This window comes from Theropithecus gelada, chromosome 20, assembly GCF_003255815.1.
Source record: "Theropithecus gelada isolate Dixy chromosome 20, Tgel_1.0, whole genome shotgun sequence".
NCBI classification, from domain to species: Eukaryota; Metazoa; Chordata; class Mammalia; order Primates; family Cercopithecidae; genus Theropithecus; species Theropithecus gelada.
The window spans coordinates 3,576,750-3,604,058 of NC_037688.1; the positions used below are offsets into that span (position 1 = coordinate 3,576,750).

General features: G+C 42.2%; 1 protein-coding gene across 1 annotated transcript in view; it reads left to right on the forward strand.

The window, feature by feature from the left end:
• The first annotated feature begins 1,823 nt into the window (after positions 1 to 1,823).
• The window catches only part of LOC112614672 (SHC SH2 domain-binding protein 1-like), a 30,015-nt gene continuing 4,529 nt past the window's right edge, over positions 1,824 to 27,309 (forward strand). The window contains 9 exon segments of the mRNA XM_025371376.1: positions 1,824 to 1,942; positions 2,029 to 2,216; positions 14,976 to 15,029; positions 15,627 to 15,742; positions 17,208 to 17,416; positions 22,901 to 23,134; positions 23,211 to 23,379; positions 23,694 to 23,814; positions 27,240 to 27,244. Coding sequence (XP_025227161.1) covers positions 1,824 to 1,942; positions 2,029 to 2,216; positions 14,976 to 15,029; positions 15,627 to 15,742; positions 17,208 to 17,416; positions 22,901 to 23,134; positions 23,211 to 23,379; positions 23,694 to 23,814; positions 27,240 to 27,244 — 1,215 coding nt within the window.

A 27,309-nucleotide genomic window follows, 5' to 3' on the forward strand; every position in this document is an offset into this window, starting at 1 on the left:
TCAATATTAGAGATACCAGTCTGTAGTGTCTTTTTTGACGTCTTTGTCTGATTTTAGGGTCAGGGTAATAAAGGCCTCATAGAATAAATTTGGAAAGGCCAGGCATGGTGGCTCATGCCTGTAATCCCAGCACTTTGGGAGGCCAAGGTGGGCAGATCATGAGGTCAGGAGATAGAGACCATCCTGGCTACCATGGTGAAACCCCATCTACACTAAAAATACAAAAAATTAGCTGGGTGTGGTGGCGGTCGCCTACCGTCCTAGCTACTCAGGAGGCTGAGGCAGGAGAATGGCGTGAACCAGGGAAGCGGAGCTTGCAGTGAGCTGAGATTGCACCACTGCACTGCAGCCTGGGTGAAAGAGCAAGACTCCATCACACACACAAAAAAATAAAAATAAAAATAAATTAAGTTTGGAAGTATTTCTTGAGTAGGATTGGTATTAGGTTTTTAAACATTTAGTGTGAAGCCATCAGTAGTGAAGCCGTCAATTCCTGGGCTTTTCTTTACTGGGATGGCGTCAGTCTCATTACTTGTTACCAATCTGTTCTGGTCTTGGATGTTTTCATGGTTCAACCTAGGTAGATTGTATGTGTCTAGGAATTTGTCAGTTTCTAGTAGGGCTTCCAATTTATTGGCATGTAATAGCCAGTTATGATCCTCTGAATTTCTGCAGTAACCATTGTAATGCCTCCTTTTTTAATCTCTGATTTTATTTGAATCTTCTCTATTTCTTAGCCTGGCTAAAAGTTTGTCAATTATGTTTAACTTTCCAGAAAATCAACTTTTTGTTTCACTTTGTGTATTTTGTTCATTTCAGTTTTATTTCTGCTATGATCTTTATTATTTCTTTTCTAATTTTGGGTTTAGTTTGACCTTTTCTAGTTGTGTAAGATGTATTGTTTATTTGAAGTTTTTCTTCTTTTTTGATGGTGGGCACTTACAGCTATAAATTTGACTTTGTACTCTTTTCTGTGTATCATAAGTTTTGGTATATTGTGTTTTCATTACCATTTATTTCAAGAAATTTTTCAGTTTCCATCTTAATGGTTTCATTGACCCACTAGTCATTCATTCAGGAGCATATTGTTTAACTTCCATTTGATTATATGATTTCCGAAATTCTTCCTCTTACTGATACCTATTTTTATTCCTTTGTAGTCATAGAAGATGGCCACAAAGACAGCAGCGTGGTTGGAGTGGTAGGAGGTGGCCATCAGAGAGAGCTGCTCCTTGCCCAGCTACAGGAGGAGTGAGAAAGGGGAACCATCTGTTGCAAGCTGGAGGCTAGAGCCTGTGGCCTGGCGGCTCGCCTCACTGTGGTTGGTGGTGGTGGCGACAGAGACTACTGCAGTACGACCAGAGTGGTATGACGGGCTATCCGGGGCTGCACTTTTCACAGTGGGGGGTGGGTTGGGGGCGCTATTCAGGTGTCACTGCTTGCGTTGGGGCTACTGGTTGGTAGCACTATATGAGGCTGCACTGCCTGCGGTGGGGGGTGGGTTATGGGTGTTCTCTGGGGCTAAAGTGCCCATGGAGGGGGGCAGGTTAGGGGCACTATTGGGTACTACTCTGCTGGTGGCATTGGGCTGGGAGTGGGGGAGTTGAGGGTCCCTATTGAGGGCCAGACTGGCTGTGGTGGGCTGTGAGCTGGGTGCTATTGGGGACTGCACCGTTGGCGGTGGTCAGTGGAGGTGGCTGCGACAGTGGTGGCATCCAGGGAAGGAGCGGTTCTTCTCTCCCTGGACTTCATACTCCAGAGGGTGACATCTTGCTTGTGCTGGAGCATGGCGGGCACACATCATTTCCATAGTAATGGTGAGCATGGCAGAGCCCCCACACCCATCGTGGTTCCTGGGCCCGCACACTCTGAGTCAGTGCCTCAGAGACTGCTTGGGACCCCCCCGTTACGAGGTAGAGGACACCATGGAGGACAGGGCCCTGTAGGTGGGGACGTCAGGAACAGGAACTGGCACTTGGGTGTAGAGGGCTGGCTGGGTCTGAGTTTCTGCTGCCCCTGTTCCCCAAGGGGTGTAGGCCTGCTGGGCCCAGCGGTTCTTTTGGAGTGGGCAGCCAGGCACTGTGGTGTCTCCAGCAGCCACCCCAGGCCCCGTTTCCTGGCCAGCTTGGGCCAAAAGGAGAAGCTGGTCTTTGGAGGTTGGGTGTGGGTGCTTTTGCTGAAACTGGCCCCTGCCACACAGTCGATGACATGGCAAGGTAAGGCTCTAATGCTACTAGTCCCTGCGTCCTCCTCTAGGCTTTTCTGGCTTTGCCTGCCCAGCTGTTCCATGTCAGGAGGAGGAGGAGCCCGCTGCCGCACCATGGAAGTTGGAGCCTGGGACACTGTGGCTCACCTTGCTGCGGGATGGTGGTGGCAACAGAGACTGTAGCGCACCAGAGTGGTAGGAGGGTGGACGTGGTAGGAGGGCCTCCAGCTGCAGCCAGGCTCAGGACAGAACCATAGCAGTGGCCAGGTAGTAGGAGCCTTGTAGGAAGTGCTGGTGCATTGAGGGCAACAGCAGCGGTGTTATTGGCACTGTGCTAGTGGTGGCAGTAGCAGCAAGTCTAGGAGTTGGGAATGGGGGTGGTAGGAGCACTGCAGGGCTGACCCCACCAGGCCTAGGGTAGGTAGGAAGCTGTGGGTGCTGTATCTTGGACCTCTTTGGCAGTGGTGGAGGTGCAGCCCAGAAAAGGAGGAGGCCTCCTTCTCTGCAGAATCTGGAGAGTGCCCTCCTTCTACTGGCACCTGAGCCAGGCGGGAGTGGCAGCATTGTCGCACTCTCAAAATTTAGGGGGTGACTATTTGTGTATCTGTCTCCTTGTTTTCTTGTTGATAGCCTTGTGCTTTTTCAAATTCCATTGTTTTTAGTGTTCTAAGACTTGTTTTGTGAGCTAAGGTATGGTCTGTGCTTGAGACTAGCCCATGTGTTGAGGAAAGTAATGTGTATTCTGCAGCTCTTGGGTGAAATATTCTGTAAATATGTATTAGATACACTTAGTCTATAATTCAGATTAAGTTTATTGTTTAAGTTTCTGTGTGGATTGTGTGCTCAGCGCCAAAAGTGGGGTGTTGATATGTCCAGCTATAATTGTACAGAGTTCTAGCTCTCTAACTCTGATATTTTGTTTATATATCTGGGTGCTTGCTGAGTGCATATATATTTACAATAGTGATGTCTTCTTGCTAAATTGACCGTTTTGTCATTAATATAGTGGCCTTCTTTGTCTCTTATAGTTGTTTTAAGTTTATTTTGTCTAATATAAGTATAGTTATTTATGCTCCTTTTTTGGTTTCCATTGGCAGGGAATCTTTTCCATCCTCTTATTTTCAGATTTGTGTGTCTTTGTAGGTGAAATGTGTTTCTTTTAGGCGACAGATAAATCGGTCTTACTTTTTTTTTTTTTTCCACTCTGCCATGTATGTCTTTTGATTGGAGAGTTCAGTCTACTTACATTCATTGTTATTATTGATAAGGGCTTACTCTTACTATCTTGTCTGTTTGTTTTTTTTTTTTTTTTTTGGTTGTTTTAAGGTCTTCTCTCCCTTTTTTGTTCTTTCCTGTCTTCCTTTTAGTGAAAGTGATTTTTTCTAATATGATTTAGTTTTTTTCTTTTTACTTTTTGTTTATCTTTTCTATGTTTTTTGATTTTAGGTTACCATGAGGCTTGCAGGTACTATTTTATAACCTTATTTTAAGTTGGTAACAACTTAACACTTCTTGCATAAACTAACAAGCCAAAAGACTGAGGAAGACTCTCAACTTAAATAAACATTGTTCTTCTGCTTTTTACGTTTTTTCTTTTTCTTTTTCTTTTTAGATGGAATCTTGCTGTGTCGCCCATGCTGGAGTGCATTGGCACAATCTCAGCTCACTGCAAACCACTGCCTCCCAGGTTCAAGTGATTCTTCTGCCTCAGCCTCCCAATTAGTTGGGATTACAGGTGTGCACCACCATACCTGGCTAATCTTTGTATTTTTTATAGAGATGGGGTTTCACCTTGTTGGTCAGGCTGGTCTTGAACTCCTGACCTCAAGTGATCTGCCTACCTCGGCCTCCGAAAGTGCTGGGATTACAGGAATGAGCCACCATCCCTGGCCTGTTGTTTCTGTTTATAACTTACTGTACTGTCTATGTCTTGAAAAGTTGTTGTAGTTACTTTTGATAGCTTCATTCTTTAGTCTTCCTACTTAAGAATAGTATAGATGCCACAGGTATAGTGTTAAAATATTATATTTTCTTTCTGTGTGCTTATTACCAGTGACTTTTATCCCTTCAAGTGATTACTTATTGCTCACTAGTGTCCTTTCCCTTCTGATTGATATACCCCTTTTGCATTTCTTGTAGTACAGGACTGGTGTTGATGAAATCCCTCAGCTTTTGTTTGTCTAGGAATATCTTTATTTCTCCTTCATGTTTGAAGGATGTTTTCACCAGATATATTATTCTAGGTTTGAAGGATTTTTCCTTCAGAACTTTAAGTATGTCTTGCCACTTTCTCCTGGCCCGTAAGCTTTCCACTGAAAAGTCTGCTGCAGGACATACTGGAGCTCCATTGTATGTTATTTGTTTCTTTTCTTTTGTTGCTTTTAGGATCCTTTATCCTTGGAACTTTGGGAGTTCATTATTAAATGTCTTTAGGTAGTCTTCCCAGGACTCTGACTTAGGGTTCTTTTTGATTCCTCTTTCTCCCTTGTCTCTCACTTCCATCCATTCTGCTGTGAAGCCCAGTGATGCCACTTAAGACTGGTTTTTGGGGTGTCCCTACCTAAGTCTCTATCTGGACTGTCTCAGAAGCACCCACCCTGCTGCATGGCACTGTCCCATACCACCACTCTATTGGCTGCAAGCGGGATCTTTCTGAAACACAAAACAGGTTTTGTTACTTTCGTGCACAGTAGTCTTAGAAAGTGCTTCATTGCCTTCCAGCTGAAGCATAAGCCTCTCAACAAAGCATCAATGTTTTCCCCACTCAGCCTCAGTTCCTGCCCTATCCATTTTGCTTCTCTCTACCCAGGCCCCTCCAGGTCACCGGGAGGCTCAACTGGAGTTGGGGATAGGACTCGCCCTCTGAGGAGGCTAAGAGCTGGTCTCTGTAGTCAGATGGTAGTGTGTCCTGCCACTTTTGGGACAGTGGACAGGCTAATAACCTTTGGTAGACCTCCCTGTCTCCTTCCCTGTAATATCAGGTTGACATTTGTGCCAATGGCTGCATCAATACCACTTCCAACACTGCTTACCACCCAGGTTTGCTGTGAGGATAAACTGAGATTTAAAAGCCTTAGTGCAGTGCCAGGCCCCCAGGGTCAATCCTGAATGAAAGCGGTCAGAGCAGGGAGGTCTGAAAGGGGTAAGCAGGAAAGAAGCTAACAGTGGCTGTCCGTGGTGGCCAGACTTTTGGGGAGTTGTTTTGTTTTTTGTTTTTGTTTGTTTTCTGCTTTCATCACATTTTGTTAGAAAATGTTAGGCTGTCCTACAACATGCAGGTCTTATCATGAAACAGGTGAAAATGATTTCCACTCAAGAACCTTTTTAACTGTCCTGAGCAAAATGTGTCCCCTGCCTTACACCTCTGTTAGCTCTTCTCACCTACAGTAACCTGGTGATCATTCATTTGCCCTGCCTGCCCTCCACACTGGACAGTGGCCAGAAACCATGTTTTTGTGGTTCTTTTTTTTCCAGGACTTGGCACAGCACAAGGCATCAAGTGCATGCTTGTTAATTTGACTTGGATTGAAGCCTCTCTCACTGCTCTCAGGTTTTGCTTTCCATGGCTTCAGTTCCCACAAATCTCGGTCTGAAAATATTAAATATAGTTTTCCAGAAATAAACTATCCATAAGTTTCAAATTGCGTATCATTCTGGATAGTGCGGTGAAATCTCACACTGTCCTGCTTCATCCCACCTGTGATACAAATCCTCCCTTTGTCCAGGGTGTCCATTCACACTGTAGATGCTACCTGGCTAGCAGTCACTTAGGAGCAGCCTCAGTTATCAGGCCAAGTGTTAAGGTATAAGAACAAATCTATCCATGAAGTAATGAGAAGGGAGTTGTCCTAATATTTTGTCAGATCTGAGACTGCAGAAGTTATAGCCACAGTGCATAAATGCTTAAGGCAAAAAAAAGCATTATATTTGTGCGTGGAAGGCTTGAAATATGTTGCAACTGGTGGCAACATGTTGCATCAGAAAGTGTTGAGCTGATATCAAGACTTGAGCAAGGGATTCCATGAAACAAGTGACAAAGCCATTTACTGCAAGTAAGAGATGATTACACAGATTCAGGAAAGGGTTTGGACTGAAAAATATAAAAATTTCTGGAGAGACTGTATTTGCTGATGGAGAAGCTGCTGCCATAGTTCTGGCAGAGTTGAAGTTGATTAAGGAGAAAGGATATCATCCAAAGCAAGTCTTCCAACTGCAATGAAACTGGGCTCTTCTGGGAGAAGATGTCCCAAAGAATCTACATTCCGAAAAGTGCAAGGGAAGCATGACGGCATAAAACATGAAAGGATAAATTAACTCTGGTACTAGGTGGCAATGCTTCAGGACATATTACAAAGCCAGGTATAGTGACAGAATACATACTTAAAAACAACAAAAAAATTTCTGTCCATGTTCTGGCATCACGATCAGAAAGTGTGGGTGATGGCCATTTTGTTTAGGGAATGAGTCCACCAATGCTTCATCCCAGAAGTGAAAAAAATACTTGAAAGAGGCGGGATTGGAATTCTAGGTCTTACTGAGAATAGACAATGCACCTGGCCATCCTGAATCTGTTTGCTATGAAGAAGAAAATGTCAGTGTTCCATTTTACCTCCAAATACAACTGCATTATTTCAGCCCCCTGACCAAGGCATCACTCATGCTGTCAAGGTCACATACACCTGCCTGGTACAGTCCTGCTCCATGTGATGACATTCAGGTGAATGATGGACCAAATACCATGATGGTGGTCCCATAAAATTACAATGGAGCTGAAAAAAATCTGTCACTTAGTGATCTGGTAGCCTTGGTAAGGGCATCATGCAAGATATCACATGTTTGTAGTGCTGTTGATGTAAACAAACCTGTGCTTCCAGTGATACAAAATCTATCACATGGGATTATGCACAGTACATAGTACTTGATAATGATGATAATGACTACTGGTTTATGTCTTTACTATATTTTACCTTTTGTCGTTTTAGAATGTATTCCTTCCACTTATTAAAAAAATTACCTGTAAAACAGCCTCAGGTAGGTTTTTCAGGAGGTATTCCAGAACAAGGCATTGTTAGAGGAGAAGAGGGCTTCATGTATGTCATTGCTTCTGAAGACCATCCAGTTGGAGAAGATACAGAGGTGGAAGACAGTAATGATGTTGATCCTGACCCTGTGTAGGCCTATGAGGTTTAATGCAGGTAGTGTTTTTGTGTTAGTTTTTAACATAAAAGGTTACAAAGTAAAAAAAGGAAAACTGAGAATAAAATATTTTTGTACAACTGTACAATCTGTGTTTTAAGCTAAGTGTTATTACAAGAGTTAAAAAATTAAGAAAAATTAAGTTTATAAAGTCAAAATGTAACAACTAAGGTTAATTTATAATTGAAGAAAGAAAAAAAATATGTAGTACAGTCCAAGTGTACAGTGTTTAATAAAGACTGCAGTAGTGCACAGTATTGTTCTAGCCTTCACATTCAGCCACCAGACTTTCACTTACTCGAGGAAATTCCCATCCTGCAAGCTCCATTCATCCTAAATCTCCTATTCGGGTTTACCATATACCATATTTTATCTTTTATGCCCTATTTTTACTGTTCCTTTTCTATGTTTAGATACGTTTAGGTGCACAGATACCATTGTGTTGCAATTGCCTGCAGTATTCAGCGTAGTAACATGTGGTACAGGTTTGTAGCCTAGGAGCAGTAGGCCATACTATACAGCCTAGGTGTGTAGTAGGCTGTTACATCTAAGTCTGTGTAAATGCACTTTTGTCATTCATGCAAAGACACGATCATCGTATGACATATTTCTAAGAACTTATCTGTGTTAATTGATGAATGACTGTACTTGATCACATTTTATCAGCAATTGATGCAGACCGTAATCTGGACATAATGTAGTGCCACTATTCACTATTGCTAATGCAGTAACATTCTTGAAAGCCGCAGTGGATGAATTAAAACCAGAAGTTGTAAATGCCTGCTAGAGGAACTTATGGAGTGAAGTCATGAATGATTTTAAAGGCTTCTCTGGCATCAGTGGAGAAGTTAGGAAAACCATTCATGCAGCAAGACAAGTTGGTGGAGAATGGTTGCTGACATGCTTGCTGAAGTGGCAGAAGATACTGAAGGCCATCAAGAAGTGTTAACAAGTGAATTGGAAGAACTTGAGTCATCTGCAGAGAAAGATGAAGAAATGAAGCAGAACCAGCACTGTGGACATAATCGAGATGTGCTGAAGTGTTTCAAATTGCACAGGCATTAAAAGAATTAAGGAATATCTTAGGATGGAATGCAGTGTTAAAATTACTCGTATTCTCACTGAAGAATTATAGCCTCTGCAGCAACAGTTTGATTAAAAGAAAGAAAACAACAACTGATTGCAGTGTTCTTCCAGCAGGTCTGGCAAATAAAACAAAAATCTTCAATTCTCAAGGACCCCCAAACAGCATCATGTGCTCCCGACACCCAACAAAAAAGACATTGTCGTGGCGCAATGTTCTGAGATCACTTGAAGCAGGTGACCCTCCTCCTGATGTATCATCAGAAGGGCAGTAGTAGCCTAATGATATTTCAAATGTCTGCATCATTTGCCTCACTTCATGTCATCCCACAGTCACCGTGTCATCTCCCATTGCCACAGGGAGTACAGTACAGTAAGGTATTTTGAGAGAGAGGTGGAGACCACAGTCACATGACTTTCGTTACAGCCTATTGTCGTAATTGTTCTATTTTATTGGTGGTTATGGTTGTTAATCACATACGGTGCCCAGTTTATAAGTTAAACTGTATTTCCAGTGTGTGTGTATGTATGTATGCATGCATAGTAAAAAAACAGCATATATAGGGTTGTGTATTATCTGCAGTATTACGCATTCACTGGGGGTCTTGACACTATTCCCTACAGATAAGGGGGAACTACTATACACATTTGGAGAGAGACATTTTCTTCCATAAATCTACAGAAAATCAGATATTCATTGTTGAAATACCTTAAGGGTTTATAGGACATGAGTAAAGAACATACAGCCAGCTGCATGTTTTGGTGAGCCTATGGAGGGGGATCATCTCTACCTCTAAGCTGTCTGGCCCTGGTGAGGGGGGTGGATTTCCAAGGGCAACAAGGTCTTCTGGAGCTGCTCCTAAATGCAAAGCTCTGATGTGGGGCTCTCAGGGCACTTGCTGCTCCTGTGGCTCCAGCTGCTACCCCTGCTCCCTGAGAAGAACCCCCAGTAGCCCAACTCTTGGTACATGGGCTATAGGGCTGTTTTTATTACCTTGACCTTCTCCAGGTTTCAGGAGAAGCCTGAGCAAGGCTGTTAATGAACATATGTTTCCTTCTCTGGCTTTGGTGCCCAGGCATCAATTTCCCTTAAGTCTGTGGAAGTTTGTTTATATAACTGGTGTGCTATGGAGGCCTATGCACTGTCTGTCCTGGTCGGTATCTGCTCTCAAAGCATTCTCATGAAGATCCAGTGACAACTTATAGTGGAACCTTCGTCTCCCAGAGGATCAAAGCCCATAGCAATTTCTGTTCTTGGGGAAGCTGATAGTCTGATTTGGAGGCAGAGGATACCAAGTACAGGCGGCCTTCACCGACCCTGAGTCAGGCAGTGATACTGCTGATGAATCTGTGATTACTGCAGGCAGCTGGGTGCAGAGCCTCATGGTCCAGGCCCCCAGTGCTTGACTCTTAAACCCAAGCCATTTTGCTAATGACGTAGTGATATCACATTCTATAGAAGAGGAAAAGTATTATTTAGTTTTTCCCATTACTAAGTCAGGCTTAGTTGTAGGTGGTAGCAATACAAAAGGGAACAGGACATGTTTCCTGCTTGGAAGAATTCACAGCCCCTGTCACAATATAACAAGTGGACAAAGTCTCAGAAACTGCAAACTGGTGGTCTGTAGATATGTTTATTTGGCTGGCATGGTGTTTAACATTTTTGAAACCCATTGGTCACAATTCTTTATGAGACAGAGTCTCACTCTGTTGTCCAGGCTGGAGTGCAGTGGTGTGATCTTGGCTTACTGCAACCTCTGCCTCCTGGGTTAAAGCAGTTATCATGCCTCAGCCTCCCAAGTAGCTGTGATTACAGGTGCCCGCCACCATACCTGGCTAATTTTTTTGTAATTTTAGTAGAGATGGGTTTTCGCCATGTTGACCAGGCTGGTCTGGAATTCCTGGCCTCAAGCAGTCTGCCTCCCAAAATGCTAGGATTACAGGTGTGAGCCACTGAGCATGGCCTCTTGGTCAGATTTCAGTATGAAGATATCTTTAAAAATCTTGATTTCTGACTTAAATTCTTGAAAGGTCACCCTAACAACACTGGGTTCACACCCCACTGCACATATACCAGTGGCCACTTCCCTGCTTGGTATTAGCCTGGCTTTTGGGGACGTTTATGTTTATGACTCCTGTATTAGGGGCAGTGAGAGGGGAGCAGTTAATTGTGGAGATGGGTAGGGTAGGTGGAGGCTTCTCAGAGGGTGACTTCCCAGAGGCTGCCCCAGCAGTGGGAGTGCGAGACGGTTGGGGCCCACACAGGCTGTGGCAGGGAGGTAGAATGCAGCTGAGGCATCTGCGCTGGAAGAAGGGCTGTGCTGGGATCTGGCTTTGCAGCACAGTGAAGGTGAATCACAGACAAGAACCCACATCAAGTTTTCTAGCAGGAATGTGAAAACTGACAAAGCCTCAGGAGAGAGGTCAGTTCAGAAGGACTTTGCTTCAAATGTGAATGATGTCACTTGGGGGCTGGGGATCTTGCCACACAGAGATTCTGATCCCGCAGGTCTGGGGTTGGGGTGGGAGAGACTGCATTTCCAACAAGCTCCTGCTGGTCCCTGCACTGTGCCCTGAGTAGTTTGGGCTTAGAATGGAGGTTGCAGTCTGGTGGGCCATGGGACAATTTGGCCTGAGAAATAGTTTTTCTGGCTTGTATAGTGTTTAAATTTTTAAAAAATTAGTTGCTAAGTTTAAAATCAGGTGTTTTGCGTAAAAGTCTGAATTTGTCTCCCCCCAGCATTTTCTATCACATTGTAACAATTTTTTTTTTTTTTTGAGATGCGGACTCACTCTGTGGCCCAGGCTGTAGTGCAATGTTGTGATCTCAGCTCACTGCAACCTCTGCCTCCCGGGTTCAAGCGATTCTCCCCGCTCAGCTTCCCGAGTAGCTGGGACCACAGGCACATGCCACGAGGCCCGGCTAATTTTTGTATTTTTAATGGAGATGGGGTTTCATCATGCTGGCCAGACTGGTCTCGAACTCCTGACCTCAAGTGGTCCACCTGCCTCAGTCTCCCAAAGTGCTGGGATTACAGGCGTGAGGCACTGCACCCAGCCTGCACTTTGTTTTATTGTTAGTATTTTTTTAATACTTGAAATTTGCTTTTTAATTGATTTTTTACTTGTTTGTTGGGTGTTCTTCCTAGCCTGTGAACTCTGCGCAGGCAGGGACCTTGTCTGTCTCGTTTGCCCTGTTGCCCTTAAACCTAGAACAATGTCTGGTGCATAGTCTAGACTATATATATTTATTATTTGTGGAACGAATGAGCAAATCTTGCTTTCCTTTCTTGCATGTCCACAGTGGTGGCCACACCTGCCCTAGGCCCTTGCTAGTATATACCCCTGGGAATCACCTCCATTCATGGAGTCAGAAAGGTGGGAAGAGAAATGAGAGCAAGGAGGAGTAGAGTAGTGCCCCTTATTCTCGGGATATGTTTCAAGATCCCCCGTGACTGCTGGAAATCACGGATAGTACTGAAACCTATATAAATTGCACTATGTTTTTTTTATCTGATAATCAAAATGGCTACTAAGTGATATGGGGGCCCATAAACTGATAACCCCGAAATATGACGCTTTGTCAGGCTGAACTGAAGACGCTTCGAGGGCTCGCTGACCTCCCCCCATCCCCCATCTCTTAATCCTCTGTCTCTCCCAAAGAACAGAACAAAGGTCTCTGAGATTCTTTTATTCTATCTAAAGTCTGAGCCCACCAAAGAAGGAAACAATCACCTCTGGTCACCTCCCTGAGTTTTCATTAACTGAACTCCATATTGCAGGAAGAAAGCTTGAAGTCGGTCAAGGCACCTGGACAGACTTGTCACAAACCGTTATCTTCTCTACAGGCCCAATAGGCTTTGTCCCAGGCCACTGTGTGTTCTTTTTTTGTACTTATTTTTAATTCTTTTTTTTTTTTTAGATGGAGGTTCACTCTTGTCTCCTGGGCTGGAGTGCAATGGCATGATCTTGGCTCACTGCAACCTCCACCTCCTGGGTTCAAGCCATTCTCCTGCCTCAGCCTCCTGGACTGTTGGGATTACAGGCATGCGCCACCACACCTGGCTAAATTTTGTACTTTTTTTAAAGTGGAGATGGGGTTGGCCAGGCTGGTCTTGAACTCCTGACCTCAGGTGATCCACCCACCTTGGCCTCCCAAAATGCTAGGATTACAGGCATGAGCCACCACGCCTGGCCTCACTCACTGTATGTTCTTTAAGCCCATTGAATTCCCTGAAAATCATTTAGTACCCCCCCCCCCAAATCATCCATGCTTCTCTGCTTCCCTTTCCCCTAAGCAGAAGGGTATAGAACCATCTGTACCTCATTGCATGGTGGGGTAAACAGTGTGATTTATGGGCATGTTAATAATTTTTTAGGTCTTCTATTAATCTGCCATTTGACAATGAACTTCCAGTGAACCTTCAGAGGGTGAGCGTTGAGCTTTCCCTTGGCCCTGACAGTGCCAGTGTGGTATGTTGGAAAAGGAATGAGTCATGCTACTCACAACAGCACACAATTTGAAACTGATGAATTGTTTATTTCTGGACTTTTCCACAGTTGTTTATTTCTGGACTTTTTCACTTTCTCACCGCAGTTGACTGAGGTACTATAGTCAGTGAACTAGAAGGAGGACTGGGAAAGTGAGGACCCAGAGGCCAAGGGAGGGAAGACTACAGAGGTGGGTGGTCAGCAGAGTCAGTGCTGCTGTGGGGTGTGGGGAGTGGCCTCCAGAGGGGCCACTGGCCACCAAGAAGGCAGGAGTGGGAAGGCACTATGCTGAGCAGTTGGGGGCTACAGAGAGAGAGAGAGAGCAGGATCTCAAGATTGCAGATAGGCTTAAAGTGTTTTTAGGAGAACAGGTATTTTGGAGCACATGTGTAGACTTGTGGACCCAGTGATGAGAAAGAGAACAAAGCTATAAACAAGGTGGGGAAGAGCAGGTGGCAGCCACCTTAGGGCAGGTAGAAGGTTGTGATGGGCCGCAGGTAGATGGATTGAAATGGAGGAGGGAGAAAACCCTCTTCAATAGAGATGGGGTTTCACTATGTTGGCCAGGCTGGTCTCGAGCTCCTGACCCAGGTGATCCACCCACCTCTGCCTCCCAGAGTGCTGAGATTACAGCTGTGAGCCACCGCCCCTGGCCATCAAGTTACACACTTTAAATGTATATAACTTGTATATGTTAATTATACCTCCATATAGCTATAAAGAATGGTGCTGGAAAAAAAAGAATGGTGCTGAAGTACTACTATTTCTTTAGTAACTGTATACATTATATAAGGGGCACTGTTGTAAATTATTAACAAATAATCTTCTTAATTTAATTGAAGTAGGTGTTCTATTTTTATCTTCCCTTTATAGGCGAGGAAGCTGAGGCACAGAGTGATTGTCACGCCGCCAGTAAGGTACTGACGCCTTCTAAGGCTCATGTGCATCAGTGTTTGTGAGCAGTGGACCCTTGAGTACACTTTGGTCATCTGTGGGTCAAGTACTTCTGGTGGCCTGAACAGGGACAAAGAAATGGAAGGAAGGAGGGAAGGGAAGGAGAAAATCAAGGGGGAGGGAGAAAAAAGGTATCTGGTAACATCTCAGTTACCTTCCCTGAAACCACCTCTGGAAACTACTCTACATTCTAAATGCTACCCTTGTTAGCATTATTTATTTAGTAGTAGTTTCGTTGTTACACAGAATTAGATATGCCACTGGTCGAATCATACCTTATGAAACATTATATACAGCCCAAACCTAATGTGATTTGCATTTTCTGATCTTTTCCTTAGACACAGTCATTGAAATCAGTGAGGAACCTAATGTCCTTACTGAAGTAAACCTTGTGGATTATTAAGACTCTCTTATCCCTGTTTATTGAGGGGCGATTGACAGACTGATATTGTAGAAAATAAAGGGAGGGTTTAACCCATCTGAGGGGAAGTCAGCTCCCTTTCTTAGAGGAGCTTTATGGAATTGTTTTGGAAATTACTAAGATACTTGATTATTATAACTTGCTAACTGTAGTATAAATCACAGGCTGTATGCTTTGCAGGAGAACTTGAGTGATTTCCACTGAATTAAAAATCACCTGTCTTCCAGCTGGACGTGGTGGTGCATGTCTGTAGTCCTAGCGACTCAGGAGGCTGAGACAGTAGGGTTGCTTGAGCCCAGGAGTTTGAGGTTGTGGTGCACTCCAGCCTAGGTGACAGAGTGAGACTGTTTCTAAAACAAAAACAAACAGCCGCCGCCTTCCCCAAAAAACCTCACGGAACAACGACACAAATCTAACTATGAAAGATCTTAAGCTCTTACTGTTTTGAAGTAGAATTTGCATTTTGAAATATTTTTAAGTTTGGAAAACTAGTTCACAATGGTAGAGGTAATTAGACCATTCATATTCAGATTCTTGTTTGTATTTTGTTTGAGATTTCTATGCAAGGATATGAAAATAGAAGCATTCAATAAGGCACTGTAGCTTACTTATTTACTTTTTTAGGTTTGTTCCTGGATGAAGATTCAGGCAGTGATTGTAGCTATGGTGATAAACCAGGTTCTAGTTTACAAAGTTTTATGCCAGAAGGAAAAACCTTTTTCCCAGAAATTTTCCGAACAAATCAACGTTTGTTCTATGTGCAATTCAGAGCCTATCAAGATTATATTTTAGATGAGTAGGTGTTTTTTGTTGTTGTTGTTTGTTTGGTTTTGAGATAGAGTTTTGCTCTTGTTGCCCAGGCTGGAATGCAATGGCATGATCTCAGCTCACCACGACTTCTGCTTCCTGGGTTCAAGCGATTCTCTTGCCTCAGACTCCTGAGTAGCTGGGATTACAGGCATGCGCCTCCATGCCCAGCTAATGTTGTGTTTTTAGTAGAGACGGGGTTTCTCTATGTTGGTCAGGCTGGTCTCAAACTCCCGACCTCAGGTGATCTGCCTGCCTTGGCCTCCCAAAGTGCTGGGACTACAGGCATAAGCCACCATGCCCGGCTGGTTTTTTCCATCTTTTGTCTTTTTAGTTTACAAGTAGATTATTTGTTTCAGTCCCTCAGATTGCTGGTTGTTGTTTCTGAGATAGTGTATTTAAGTGGATTTATGAACTTTCCTCTGCTTTATGCATTTTCAGTTCTTCCTGTGTTTCATTTGTTTGTAGCTGACTATAAGGACTCTGAGGTAAAGGAATGCACAGCTGAGTTCTTGGAGAAGGTCCTTGAGCCATCTGGATGATGGGCAGTCTGGCACACTAATGTGTTCAAGGTTCTAGTTGAGGTAAGGTTAATTTTGTTGTTAACACCTTTGTCTCTAGCTATAAGCACTTTACTTCAGACTGTCACCGCTGAAGTGCTTATTTTTAATTAAAGTTTATGAGCTGATTCAAATAGCATGTGTTTCACATCTCATTGCCATGTTGCAGGAAGTGTTCTGCAAATTTTAAAGGCAACTGAGTTGTTACCAGAGAATTAAACTGGTTTAAATTAATTAAAAGAGGGTATTTGAGATCACTTAAAAAATTAGGACTAATTATGAAGTTAATGGTTTCAAAGAAGTTTTTAACTTCTTAATTGTAGTTCATTAAGCAGCTCAAACCTAAGAGGCATTTTTGTTGATTTATGTTTTTGAGATGAGGTCTCACTCTGTTGCTCAGGCTGGAGTGCAGTGATACGATCTCGGCTCACTGCAACCTCTGCTAAGAGGCATTTTTAAACTAGCCCATTTTTTGCCTAGAAATTTGTTTATATGTGGTTAATCTCTTGACAGTGGGTCCCACTGCAAAATGTAAAAACAATGTTATTTTTCAGCTGACTAGGCCTTTTACATTTGCATTCTAATTACAGCTTTGAGTTTTTCTCAGTGTTTGTTAACTGACCACAAAAAGCCCTAGTAACCTAAAATGACAAACCAGGGAGTGTGAATACAAGTTGTCGCTGCAGCTTCCTTAGAAAATGGCATCACATACTGCAGTGATTATGTACGAGGCAGTGGATTGCAGCTATTGCTTGTGAGTTTTAAAATTTTAGATTATGCTAATATTTTTTGGTTGAAGTTCAGGCCTATTCATTTGGTTATGATAGGGCGCCCCCTGCCAGTCCGTTCTCTGAAAACAGTCAAAGTCATTGCTTCAAAACAGAAGCATGCCATTTCTCTGCTTAAAACTCCTAATGCATTGTGTTTACCAAGGGCCTAGTATTGGCTTTATGGCTTCTCATTGTATAGAAAACACGTAAAATCCAAGCTCCTTCAGATGTCCTTCATGTCCTGGTCTCATTGCCTCTCTCTCTCTCACCTCGTGTCTTGCTGCTCCACTGCACACGCCCCTTGCTCCATTTCCTCCCTCTGGCTCCAGCATGAAGGACTGCCTTCCCGCTCCTCCGGCTGCCAAGCCTGTCTCTGCCACAGGCCTTCTGCACTTTCCCTGCTCTTCAGATGGCTGCTTCCTTCTCATCATCCTCAGCCTTACTCCAAGCTGACTTCCTTGGACATCTCAGCAGAACCAGATCCCCACCCCTGCTAGTTATTCTTGTCACTCGTTATCATTGTGTTTATTGATCTTCCTGACTACAGTGTAAGCTCCGTGAGGATAAGAGCCAGCCTGTCTTGTTCATCCTTTGTGTTATGGGTAAAGGCTCCCCACCCACGTTGTATGCTTTTAAAAAAATCAGATTGTCAGTATTATCTTATAGGTCTATCTTAATTTAGATTTCCATGTGTTACGTCACATTACTTTAAATTTCAGGCCACAGATGTGGACTTTGCAGCCTTGAAGGCAGTGGTGAGGCTTGCTGAACCATACCTCTGTGACTCTCAAGTGAGCACTTTTACCATGGAGTGCATGAAGGAGCTCCTCGATCTGAAGGAACATCGGTTGCCCCTGCAGGAGCTCTGGGTGGTGTTTGATGATTCGGGAGTGTTTGACCGGACAGCCCTTGCAATTGAGCATGTCAGGTAGGAAAAGAAGTTGAGAAAAATAACCTTGTGGCCAGAAACTTTGGATGAAATGAAGTAATTCTGGTCTGTGTTAGACCCAGATTTAAAACTCAACTGTAAACTTGGTCATTGCAATAATTAAAAATATCCAAAGATAGGATAATCTTTTTTAAATAAAAAAAAAATTAAAAGTTTTAAATCATTTTATTTTATTTTTTATTTTTGAGAGAGTCTTGCTCTGTCACCCAGGCTGGAGTGCAGTGGCGTCATCTCGGTTCACTGCAACCTCCTCGGCCTCCTGGGTTCAAGTGATTCTCCTGCCACTGCCTCCTGAGTAGCTGGGATTACACATGCGCACCACCACACCTGGCTAATTTTTGTATTTTTAGTAGAGACGAGGTTTCACTATGTTGGCAAGGCTGGTCTCAAACTCTTGACTTCAGGTGATCCACCTGCCTTGGCCTCCCAAAGTGCTGGGATTACAGGCGCGACCCAACCGTGCACCTGGCTAAAAATGGTTTTTAAATCATTTAATGATAATTTCAAAGTTACAGAAAAGCTGACAAAACTAGTATAGTTGACTCTTGAATGATGTGGGATTTAGGGGTGCCTATCTCCCCCTGTCCCTACACAGTCAAATATCTGAGTATAACATTTGATTCTCCCAAAACTTAGCTACTGATAGCTTACTGTTGACCAGAAAATAAACCTTACCATTAATATAAATAATTGATTAGCACATACTTTGTATGCTATGTGTATTATCTTATAATAAAGTGCTAGAAAAAAGGAAATGTTAAGAAATTCATAAGGAAGAGAAAATATATTTACTACTCATTAAGTGGAAGTGGATCATCATAAAGGTCTTCATCATCCTCATCATCTTCACCAGAGGAGAAAGAGGAAGAAGAGAGATTGGTCTTGCTGCCTCAGGGGTGGCAGAGGCAAAACAGGTGGAGGAGAGGTGGAAAGGGAGGCAGGAGAGTCTGGCACACCCAGTGTAAATTATCAGTGGACCCCACGAAATTCAGACCTGTGTTCTTCAAGGGTCAAGTGTATAAAGAATTCCTGTTTATCTTTTACTTGGTTTTTGCAAATGTTAACAAAGTATAGGGGTTTTTTAATTGGGTTTGTATGTATTTATAAACTGACTTAAAAGTTGTAGATGTTAAGGCTGATGGTTGGTATATTTCAATACAAGAGTACAGAAAGTAGAAGAAGAGAAAGACAGTGAAGCAAGTTATATACCATGCTGTGTGTACTGCTAAAAGACAAATACACTTTTTTTTTAAGCGTATGTCTGCTCAAAGCAAGTGTTTTCTTAGGCTGCCTCTAGAATCCTTAGGGGATGTATTCATACCTGTCAGCATTTTTTGCCATAGTTATTTCCACTGCACAAGCGCACCCCTTGTCCCTTCCATGGGAAAGAAAACCCATACCTGGATCAGTGGGTATGATTTAAACAATTTTTCAGATCAATCTTTTATTGTATAGTTCCCTATACAGATGTTATTTTGGATCTTCTGTAGGTAAGTATATTCACCAAAGAAGGCTTACTTTTAGCTATTTAAAAATAGACTTATATTCCTTCAGGAACTAAAAGACTGAGTAATATATAATGACCATAATGTAAATAATATTGCTTGGTGTTTTGTAGTATAAAAAGTACTTTCCATTTTCTATACCGTTGGTGAATTAACCTGGTTTTGCTGAGATTAACTCGAATGCTCTGCAAAGAAGCAGAATGTTTCAGGCCCTGCTGCCAACATCTTAAGGACAGTTTCCGATTGTATGCAAGAACACTTAATCCTAGATGTTGAGTATTGGGCCAAGCAGAATGAATCTAAAGAACCGGTTTCTGTCCAGAACCCAAATAACTCCCTTCTGTTTTTCTCATTTAAAAAAAAATCTGTCATTTGAAGCATTTGAAGATAAAGGGATGCCTGATAAGTTTAGGAAATTAGGAATCAGGGAACTCATCTCTATTGGCATAGAAGTTCATAGAAAAGTTAAGTATCTGGAATGTTATTTGGTAGTATTATTTGAAGAGGAACCTGGTTAAATGTACACTGCATTTTGAGGGCTGAGATTTGGGTCAGTGCCCAGAGAAGGTCAAATTGTAAGGGATTTCATTTGTTCATTGATTCAATAAGTATTTGAGTACCAGGTCCTTAGTCAAGGGTGGGGTATGTCTGGTGCATGAGACACACCATCATCAGGGAGCTGTCAGTCTAAAGGTGGGAGATGAGCCTTGAAGAGATAATCACGCACAGATGTCTGCGTGATTGGAAATAGCAGTCAGTGCTGTGAAGAATTACAGAGTGTCCTAAGGTTAGGTCAAGTTGCAGTTCTAGGGTTATTTCCTGGAATAATGACATTTGAACTTGGGTTAGCTGGGTGAAAGGGGAGGCAGGGGTGGGAAAGGGAAAAGATTTAGGCGCTCAGTGTGTTGAAGGAGCTGAAAGGCCAGCATGGCTGAAACACAGACAGTGCTGGGAGAGACTTAGGAAATGAGATTAGAGAGGTTGGCAGGGCCCAGACAGTGTGGGGCTTTGTTAGCTGGCTAGTCATTTTTGTCTTTAAGAGCAGTGGGAAGCCACTGAAGGGTTTTTATTCTTGGGTGAATATGACTAGTTTTGTGTTTTGTGTTTTTAATTTTTTTGGAAACAGGGTCTTATTCTGTTGCCCAGGCTGGAGTGCAGTGGTGCAGTTATGGTTCAATGCAGGCTCGAACTGCGGGGCTCAAGTCATCTTCTTGCCTCAGCCTCTGGATCAGCTGGGATTATAGGCATGTACCACCACTGCCCAGCTAATTTTTTTTTTTTTTCTGAGACAGAGTCTTGTTCTGTCGCCCAGGCTGGAGTGCAGTGGCATGATCTCGGCTCACCACAAGCTGCGCCTCCTGGGTTCATGCCATTCTCCTGCCTCAGCCTCCCGAGCAGCTGGGACTACAGGTGCCCGCCACCACGCGTGACTAATTGTTTGTATTCTTAGTAGAGACAGGATTTCACCATGTTAGCCAGGATGGTCTCGATCTCCTGACCTCGTGATCCTCCTGTCTCAGCCTCCCAAAGTGCTGAGATTTCAGGCATGAACCTTCTCACCCGGCCACCCTGCTAATTTTGTAATAAAATTTTTCCGTAGAAATGGGGTCTCCTTGTGTTGCCCAAGCAGGTCTCGAACTCCTGGGCTCAAGCAGTCCTCCCACCTCAGTCCCCTAAAATGCTGCTTTGTGTTTTCAAGGGTTCATTGTGGCTTCTGTATAGAAAACATTCAAATGGAGGGAGTTGGAATAGAGAGACCAGTTAAGAGGCAAGAGAGAGGACTAGAGTGGGGATATAGAGAGGACAGATGGAGGCTTACTGAGAAAGTAGAATGGCTGGGACTTAGTGGTCAAGTGAATATCGGAGATGAGAAGATGTGAATGAGGTGAGAGAAGTCAAGGCTGACTTACATGTTTCTGGCTTGAAAGAATCAACACTGGGGGAGGTGCAGATGGGAATGATGTGTAAATGCTTGGCATGGTACTGGTGAGGATGACATTGGAGCTGAGTCATGGAATAGAACTATAAGTTTACCACATGGAAAAGGCGGAAGGCACTTCTGGCAGCTTGACTAACAAGTTACATGGAGGTTTGAAAGAGCTTGTGAAATTGAGAGTTTATGAACAATGACTCTGAGGCAGGAGAAGTGCAATATGGCAAGATTATGAATCTATTTATAGTACCACATTCAGGACTTCTTTTTGAGGGCTAAAAGCGAGCCAGCAGAGGTTTTTATAATTGAGTAGAGGCATGCTTAAGTTCATTACAACAACGACAAAAGACTCCACTAGAGGGTAAAGGGACTAACAGCCCAGTCTGCAATAATTAGGAGATGGCTGGTTTCATTTTCAGTGCTTTCTTTCCACAGCAGAACTTCACAACTTGGCAGACCACGGTTTCATCCTCAATTTCTTTTTTTTATTTTTAAAATTTTAAAACTTTCTTGTTTTTCCTTTTCTTTCACAGCTGTTCACTCGTTCTTTTGGATTAACCAAAGTAGACAAAATCCTTTTCAAGCTTTGTCTAATTCACTTACTTGAAAAGTGGGAAAAGTTATGTTTAAGTGTTCATATCTGATGTAAAAGTTTGTTTAAGATATGGTTCTATCGTGTTTTTGTTTTTCCCCATGTTATTCAAAGCATGACTAAAAAAAAAACGAAAACAAAAAGAAAAACAAAACATCATTTAAGGCAATAGTTCTCACTCTTGGCTACACATTACCATCCCCAGGGAACTTAAAAAATACCCCTCTATGTCCAGATACTCATTTAGTTGGTCTAGATGGGGCCCTGAACATCTGTTTGTTTGTTTGTTTGTTTGTTTGTTTCTCGAGACAGGGTCTTGCCCTGTCGCCCAGGCTGGAGTATGGAGTACAGTAGCATAATTAGATCTCACAGCAGCCTTGGCCCCTGGGGCTCAAGCCATCCTCCCAGCTCAGCCTCCCAAGTAGCTGAGACTACAAGTGCATGCCACCACGCCAGGCTCATTTTTGTATTTTTGTGACAGGGTTTTACCATGTTGGCCCAGGCTGGCCTCAGACTCCTGGGCTCAAGTCATCTGCCTGCCTTGGCCACCCAAAGTGCTAGGAGTACAGGTGTAAGCCACTGTGCCTGGCCTATTTTACTTTATTTTTAAACCCATTATTTTATATGTTAACTTGATTGCACATTTACACATTATTTTATTGCATCTAGAAATACTCTGTGTTCTGTTTTTATATTTGAGAAAGTTTATAAATTAATACATTTGAAGTGCCAGTATGGTTGTCCCAGTACAAGGTTATTTTGTTTCAGTCACTCTCTAGTTTAGTAATGGCACCTTTTTCTCCCCCTCAGAATCTCAAGGGCTTATTTTTTGAAATTCTTGAATAGTCTTCCTTAGGGAATATTCAGCATAATTTTGTGCCATAGTACTTTAAACAGAAGGAAGGACTAGATTGAGTCATTTCTACTTTTTGATCCTATAAATATAGTAACCTTTAAAAAATGTTCAAAGTCATATTCAGATCCATGAAAAATATAGTAATCTTAAACATTGTTGTGAAACAATTTGAGGTACTGCTCTCCCTACTCCCTCTCCCAAATTGCGCCCTGCGGCCTTCTTATTAAGCTTTTGAATCTAATATATGAGAAGAAAATAATTTCTTATTAAATAGTAATTGCAAATTGTGCAACATGAACTTTCACTTTTTCTAAGTCACAAATGCTTGGATCCAAGAAAAAAAGCAAACAACTCCTCAAAAGAAGAAAAATTAGTGACCTTACAGAAATGGTGCTTTAAACTTCCAACAGCTTCCACTTATTATTATTAGAGTGCTATTCAGAAAGACTTAACATGCACCTGAGTTATGTACTATAAAACACTTTTCTTACTGGCTTGGAGTGCTAAGTGGGCTGTTTTAATGATGGGAAAGTGTGCCTGAAAGGCAGCGGATTTCAATTTGCTTTTAAACTTTCAGGCATTATAACATTCTTGAAGACCAAGTTTCATCAGGACTTATTGTTGACTACCGCAATCTGTTGTCTCAATGTGAGGAGAGTTACAGGAAATTTTTAAATCTGAGAAGCAGTTTGTCAAATTGTAACTCTGATTCCCAGCAGGAAAATATCTCTGTGGTGGAAGGGTTAAACTTTTATTCAGAAATGAAACAGTTGAAACAAAAGCTGAAACTCATTGAGAATCCTTTGTTGAGGTATGTGTGTCTTTGTAATTCTTAGCATCTTTTCTTACTTGCTGTCTTATTGATAGGACTGTTGTGTTTTTTTAAGGTATGTGTTTGGTTATCAGAAGAATTCTAATATCCAAGCAAAGGGTGTCCATTCCAGCAGTCAGAAGATCACTCACGTGGTCTCCTCCACTATGATGGCTGGTCTCCTGCAGTCCCTGCTCATGGACGGGCTTTGCCAGGAGCCCGGTGAGGAAGGAAGAGAAGTTCAGGTAAACAGAGTTTCTCGCTCCAGGTGGCTTTTTTTTCTTCTCATTCACCACAGATTTTCACAAATCCCACAAAGTATTTACAGGAGCTTTCCCGAGATGGTTTTCTGTGCAGTGGGAAGTAGTGACAGTCCTGCCTTTAGTCCTCAGTAGTCACTTACCAGGCATGTGTTAGGTCAGTGCACTATCAAAGGAGATGCTTCAATATGCGGTTTTTGGCTTCCATTTTCAAAGTTAGACATGAAGGCACCTAGACTAATACTCAAGTTAGTTTTTTGGGAGTGTATATTTACAAATGTGTTCTTACTGTTTTCTAGTTCCGTAGTGATCCACTATCTGCTATAAATGCCTGCTTCGAAGGTGACACTGTTATTGTTTGTCCTGGCCATTATGTGGTACATGGCACTTTCTCCATTGCTCACTCCATTGAGTTGGAAGGTGAGTGTGGAAGACACACAGCCAAACTCTCACACCTGAAATGTTTAAGTAAACAATAAATCACCGATCTTGTTGAAACTCCAAGAATATGATTTGAACCCATTTGATTTCTAGTTAGCTGCCTTGAAACATTAAGGACAGGGAAAGCTTGAAAGAGGTTGACCCAGTATTTCAGCAACTTGAGTTGTGGTTCTTTGTAGCAGTGTATATGTTGGGGGGATATTCATATAGAGGCTCATACAGGCTCATATAGAAAAAAGACCTTTAGGAAGAAACATACTTTCCAGATTGTAGGTGGTTTATGGAAAGGAAATCTAATTTCTAGAATTAAAAAAAAATTCTAGCAATATTTTAAAAATTTTTAATATTTTAAAAATTTGTTCCTTGCTCTTATCTCATAGATGTTACAGATATATTAGTACATAGCATTTTGTTTTTTGCTTTACACTTAGCTTGTTTTTGTGAGAGGTATAATGAAGGGCACTTAACTTGAAATTGGTACCAATTATCTTAATTCTCTAAATGCTTGCTGAATGTCACAAATGATACACTTTGTGTCTTGACCAAAGTATACTTTAGAAAAGATTAATGTTGAAAGATTCCATTAAAAATAACTCTTTGGGCTGGGTGCAGTGGCTCACGCCTGTAATCCTAGCACTTTGGGAGGCCAAGGTGGGCAGATCACTTGAGGCCAGGAGTTTGAGACCAGTCTGGCTAACATGGTGAAACCCCGTCTGTACTAAAAATACAAAAATCAGCTGGGCGTGTTGTTGCACACCTGTAATCCCAGCTACTCGGGAGGCTGAGGCAGAAGAATCGTTTGAACCTGGGAGGAGAAGGTTGTAATGAGTCAAGATGATACCACTATGCTCCAGCCTGGGTGACAGAGCAAGACTCTGTCTAAAAATAATAATAATAATAACTTTTTGACAGTTACAATCTTATTGTTCATTTAGAGTGATTTCTAAATTTAGGTTACTTTACAATTGTTCATCTTGGTCCTATATATTTTCATAATGTGTCAAATTTAGTTACGCCTGTTCAACTATTTACCAAAATAGCTTCAAGTTAGCGGTGAAGCTTGTAATGCAAAAAATCATATATCATTTTGGGACTTGTGCAGCTGTTCAGAAACTGCTTAAGCTATGCTCTTTATCTTGTCAAAACTTCTAAACGGAAGCGAGGCTGGAAGTTTAGTTTTCTCTTGTTCCTAGTACATCGTCTTATCCCCTTTTTTGTTTTATGTGTGAAATTTTTGTTGTTTCTATTCTCCAATTTTTGATGTATAATATATATATGTATATAAATAACACATCTGCAAGATAAATCACTGTGATAAAAACACTTTTTTTGGCATAGTGGAAATAACACTGATACTATAGTTTGTAAGGTAGATAAGAATTCCTCCTAGATTGGTGAGGAAATTTTAATGTAATTGCCAGAGTGTTGTAAACAGACATATAGAATGCTGATAGATTAGATATAAAAATGGCTGTATATTGACTAAGAGTCTAGGTCTGAGAATTGGGGAATCAGATGGTATCTCTAGTGTGCATATATGGAGTGTTCATGAGTTAGATTCAAGCTCATCTGATAGTGATCTATAGTTAGCCCGTATAACAAGAGATACATATTGAGTACCTACTGTGTGCAGGGTGTCAGTAGTACTTACAATAGAGTTTTTCTTTCTTGTTTTGAAAATCCATTCCTTTAGGTGATGGTTTTATGTTTTAAGTGGAAAGGGAATGCATCATTGTATAAAAATCTGTGTGAAAATCTTTTCTCTCAATATGCAGTTTTTTGTACTTTTAATTTTTCTGATGATAGAAAGCAATGGTTATTGTAGAAAATATGCAAAGCACAGGCAGATACATACAACAGTCAGAAACAAAATTATTCAGAATTCAGGCATCCAGAGTCCACCCCTGGTAGCATTCCAGTGTGTGGAGTCCCCTTGCATTCTCTAGGGCCCCCAAAGCCTTTGTCCTCTTCCAGTGTAGATACATTGAGTGGCTTTGCTTGTTAAAAACAGCTGCTGCTTTCATTTACTCAGACTCGTCTTTAGACAATGAGAGTTATTACAGCTTTGTCTATGTGCTTCTGTTTTATAATGGAAGTCAAGTGAATTCTTTAGTTTTCTGATACTTCAGTTTTTTGTAAGCCCACTCAGGTGTTTGACTTGGCATTAATGGTTTGAGCAAGATTTATACCAATGTGATGGGTTTTTTGTTTTTGTTTTTTTTTGAGACAGAGTCTGCTCTGTCACGCAGGCTGGAGTGGAGTGGTGTGATCTCAGCTCATTGCAACCTCTGCCTCCTGGGTTCAAGCGATTCTCCTGGCTCAGCCTCCTGAGTTGCTGGGATTACTGGTGTCTGCCATCATGCCTGGCTAATTTTTGTAGTTTTAGTAGAGACAGGCTTTCTCCATGTTGGCCAGGCTGGTCTGAAACTCCTGACCTCAAGTGATCTGCCTGCCTTGGTCTCTGAAAGTGCCGGGATTATAGGCGTGAGCCACTGCACCTGAGATCTGATGCTTTATTTTTGATATGGAGTTTCACTCCGTCACCCAGGCTGGAGTGCAGTGGCACGATCTTGGCTCACTGCAATCTATGCCTCCCAGGTTCAAGGAATTCTCCCACCTCAGCCTCCTGAGAAGCTGGGATTACAGGCACATGCCACACACAGCTAATTTTTGTATTTTTAGTAAAGGTAGAGTTTCACCATGTTGGCCAGGTTGCCCTCGACCTCCTGACCTCAAGTGATCCCCCCACCTTAGCCTCCCAAAGTGCTGGGATTACAGGCATGAGCCACCGCACCCAGCCTTGATCTAATGCTTTTTATTTGCTAATGAGGTGGACTGTTTGTTTTTTTTTTTCTGGTAACTAGTCAGTTTGTCAGATTTTAAGCCAACTGTTTAAGAGAATATTAAAATTAGATCATCTTGAGAACTGCTTAGGTTTATTCAAATGTAATTTATATTAGAATCATAGAATGTTAGAGTTAGAAACAAACTTCTAAGGGTGAATGCTTTAAAGTTTTGACTCAACCGTAAGTCCTTATTATTATTATTTGAGATGGGGTCTCATTCTGTCTCCAGGAATGAAGGCTGCAGTGCAATGGCATGATCATAGCTTACTGCAGCCTTAAAATTCTGGGGTCAAGTGACCCTCCCACCTTAGCCTCCTTGTGAGGTGAGTGAGTGGTGCATGCCACCATGCCTGATGATTTTTTTTTGTTTTTTTGTAGAGATGGAGTCTGACTATGTTGCCTGGACTAGTCTCGAACATTATTTATTTTTTGTAGCACTTTTGTAAGTGAATTTAGTGCTGAGCTGATGTGGGATAGTTGATAGGGTAGTCTTCCTGATACGGGAACTAGTCAGAGAGTTGTTATTAAAAGTTGGATATCCTGGTTTAAATTAAACAGGATATGTGGGGAGATATAGTTTATTTAAATGCAACATGGTTGACTGGTCTTATTATCACTTGCAGTCATT